Below are 3,373 nucleotides of genomic sequence, written 5' to 3'. Positions count from 1 at the left end.
GAGTGAAAATGGAATTGCCTTCACTGTAGGTTTAGTATGGCTGAAGACATAGTGAACTGGAGGTGGTCTGGAAGAAATTATCTAGAATGAAGCAAGCAGAGACAAAAGGAAGGTTGTGGAACATAAAGGATCTAGTACACCATTGGAGTTTTAGAGTAAGAAGGGACACACAGAATGGAGAAGAGATTTTTGATGGGAAAATGGCTGAGAATTTTCTAAAACTGACCAGGTATTCAAACCACAGATTGAAGAAGCCCCACAAAACCAGTGAAGAATCCCTGAAAAGGAAACTGGGCCTAAACACATCATAGTAAAACTGACAGAGTATCTCAAAGCAGTCAGAGTAAAACAGTGTCCGACTGACAGCTTAGTTATCAGCAACAAGCTTCAAAGTGCTGAGAATGTAGTTGGCAGTAGAATCCTCTACTCAGTAACAATATCCTTCAGGAATAAAAGTAGACCAACTGACAGTGTAACCTCACTAAAGCCAATTTAAAACGGTGTTCAGTTAGCAGAAAAGAAAGTGATCTAAGTGGAAGTTCAGAGATACAGGAAGGGAGTAAGTCTGTGAGTACATCTGAGAGAGTGCTGATGAAGAAAAGTAATAAGAAATGGCTCATGGACTTAAATATCTACACGTGAAATTTTAAAATGTACAGTATTACACAATACCACAACCATGCTTACTACAAGGAACTAGACTGCAGTAACATTGCAGATTCGCAGCAAATAAATTGGTAGGTTTAATAGATAAAAGGTAAATGAATAAATTAAAGGTTTCTAAGGTTCTGACATTATCAGGAAGGAGAGTAGAGGTAAACATTAACATTATAGACCCCACAGGTTAGAGATATGTGCTGTATTTTCTAGTAAAAAGAGAAGTGTAATTCCTCATTATGGAGGAAAGAATGGAATGATAAATTGTTTTTTACAGCAATGAAGACTAGAAAATTGAATTGCCAAACAGATGCCCCGTAGGCAATGGAAGCAGTAAGACAAAATCCAGAAAGTGGGACTTCTCCCCCTTAAAAGAACTCAGTGTTATGGATAAATGGGGATGGGAGAGTATCCTGGATAAAAGATACTTGAGAATGCAGATAAATTCTGATTACATATCATAGGAGCAAGTCAGGTATAGGAGACATTTTAGAGGTCAAAAGGGAAAGAGTTTATTAACACAATTAAAAGGGAAATGCAGAGTATGAAAGAGGATAACTCACATGCTTACTCAACAAGATTCATGCCAAGAAAAACAATCTAAAAGATAGGAGATAAAGTTGAACAGCTACTTCCCTAAAAGATTTCATCCGGCAAATGGAAATGAGAAATGCACATGAAGGCTAAATGCAATAATCCCGTATTCCCACAGTCCAGCAGAAGACGTTCACCGCTGAGTAAAAATTGGCCTAACCATTTAGAAAACACAGCCAAGGGGGATCCTTTTATGAGATCAGCTCCTCCCCAGCACCTTTTTTCTTTCTTTCTTTTTAGTTTTTTTGAGACAGAGTCTCAAGCTGTTGCCCTGGGTAGAGTGCTCTGGCATCAACTGCTCACAACAACTCCTAGGCTCAAGCAATTCTGCCTCTGCCTCCCAAGTAGCTGGGACTATAGGCACCCACCACAACGCCTGGCTATTTTTTGGTTGCAGTTGCAGCCAACATTGTTGTTTGGCGGGCCCGGGCTGGATTTGAACCGGCCAGCTCAGGTGTATGTGGCTGGCGCCTTAGCTGCTTGAGCCACAGGCTCCGAGCCACCCAGCGCCTTTTCAACTCCAACAAAGTCCTTGGTGGAAAAGGGACTTAATTTCCAACTCCTCAGAAAGTCTCTTATCAGAGAGCTCTTATCTAACACCTTCCCCTCACCTGCACTTTGTTCTTTCCCCTTGCTCAGCTTTTCTTCAAAGCACTTTTTTTTTTTTTTTTTTTTTTTAAGAGACAGGGCTTCTAGAGCTCTGTGACACCACAGCACTCCACCAGAGTGATTAAATAACTTGTATTTGTTGTTCTAAACAAGAAAAAAGAGACAGGGCTTCTCACTTTGTTGCCCAGGCTGGAGTCCTGTGGTGGCAGGACAGCTCACTGCAACCTTGAATCCTGGGCTCAAGGGATCCGCCTGTCTCAGCCTCCCTGTAGCTGGGGCTACAGGTGTGAGTTGCTGTGCCCGCCTGGCCTCTTCCTAGCACTCTGACTTCCTGACATGTGTGTTTGGGTTGTCTGTCTTCTCTTAGTAAAAGTTTTATGAGAGTGGTGTCTTTGTTGCCTGCTGTATTTCCTGACTGAGAACAGGACCTGGCATATATTGTGAGTTGGGCTTTTTACAGGAGGAGCCATTGAAAGACACTTGCAGGGAGGGCCTTCGTGTCAGTGTGGGCTGCTGTTAAGTAACTTGTATTTGTTGTCCTGCAATATAAATATTTATTTAAAATTTTTCCCATGATTACTGTAGTGTATACAACTGATTTAATAAAAATAAAAAATTATTAACATTAAAATTATAAATGTGGGTTATTTGTAATTGATGTAGACTCTATTCTAATGTTAGAAATTTACTGACTCATTCTCTAATAGATAGGAAAAGAAGTGGAAATTACTAAATACAGTGGAAATGATATATAGATATTACATAAAATGCAAGTATTTCTAAGTTAAATACATATATTCCTATTTGAGTACTTTTCTTTTGTTGTCTCTCTAAGTGGGAGCTGGTGAGGTGGCCAACTTCGCTGCATATGCGTTTGCACCAGCCACGCTAGTGACTCCACTTGGAGCCCTCAGTGTCCTAGTAAGGTAAGGGCACCCTAACCTGGAAACAGTGCTCACTGCTACCCAATTACAGGTGTCGAACATAGTTCACATTTCAACAACTTTGAAGACTTCTTCTGTGTGTGGGCTATGATTTGTGGGAGAAATAGCTGTGTAAGCTACTGATTTATGGGAGAAAATGCTTTGTCTCACTTATATTTGGAGTTAGCACTAGCTCCGCTTTGGTTTCTGTTGGACATGCACTTTGGCAGGGTAAATCTCTCTGCACCTGGCCTGGGTGCTCGTTTTGAAGAAGCAGAAGACTTGTCCTGTTTATGTTAGTTTAATTAGTAGCTCAAGCAACCAGTCCCATATTGAAGTATCGGGGTTTTTTTGTTGTTGTTTTTTTCTTTGAGACAGAGTCTCAAGCTGTTGCCCTGGGTAGAGTGCTGTGGCGTCACAACTCACAGCAACCTCAAACTCTTGGGCTTAAGCGATCCTCTTGCCTCAGCCTCCCAAGTAGCTGGGACTACAGGCACCCACCACAACACCTGGCTATTTTTTGGTTGTAGTTGTCATTGTTGTTTGGCAGGCCTGGGCTGGATTCGAACCTGCCAGCTCCGGTGTATGTG

At 41.5% G+C, this 3,373-nt stretch overlaps 1 protein-coding gene across 4 annotated transcripts in view; it reads left to right on the top strand.

The window, feature by feature from the left end:
* NIPA2 (non imprinted in Prader-Willi/Angelman syndrome 2) overlaps positions 1 to 3,373 on the top strand; it is a 31,916-nt gene that overhangs the window by 20,387 nt on the left and 8,156 nt on the right. For all 4 annotated transcript variants that reach the window (XM_012811613.2, XM_012811615.2, XM_012811614.2 and 1 more), the window contains one exon: positions 2,696 to 2,786. In XM_012811613.2, the coding sequence (XP_012667067.1) occupies positions 2,696 to 2,786 (91 nt within the window). The remainder of the gene's footprint in view (positions 1 to 2,695; positions 2,787 to 3,373) is intronic.

The sequence above is a fragment of the Otolemur garnettii genome, unplaced genomic scaffold (genome assembly GCF_000181295.1).
Source record: "Otolemur garnettii isolate 467f Iridium unplaced genomic scaffold, OtoGar3 scaffold00170, whole genome shotgun sequence".
Taxonomy (NCBI): Eukaryota; Metazoa; Chordata; class Mammalia; order Primates; family Galagidae; genus Otolemur; species Otolemur garnettii.
This window is presented reverse-complemented; position numbering and strand designations above follow the sequence as displayed.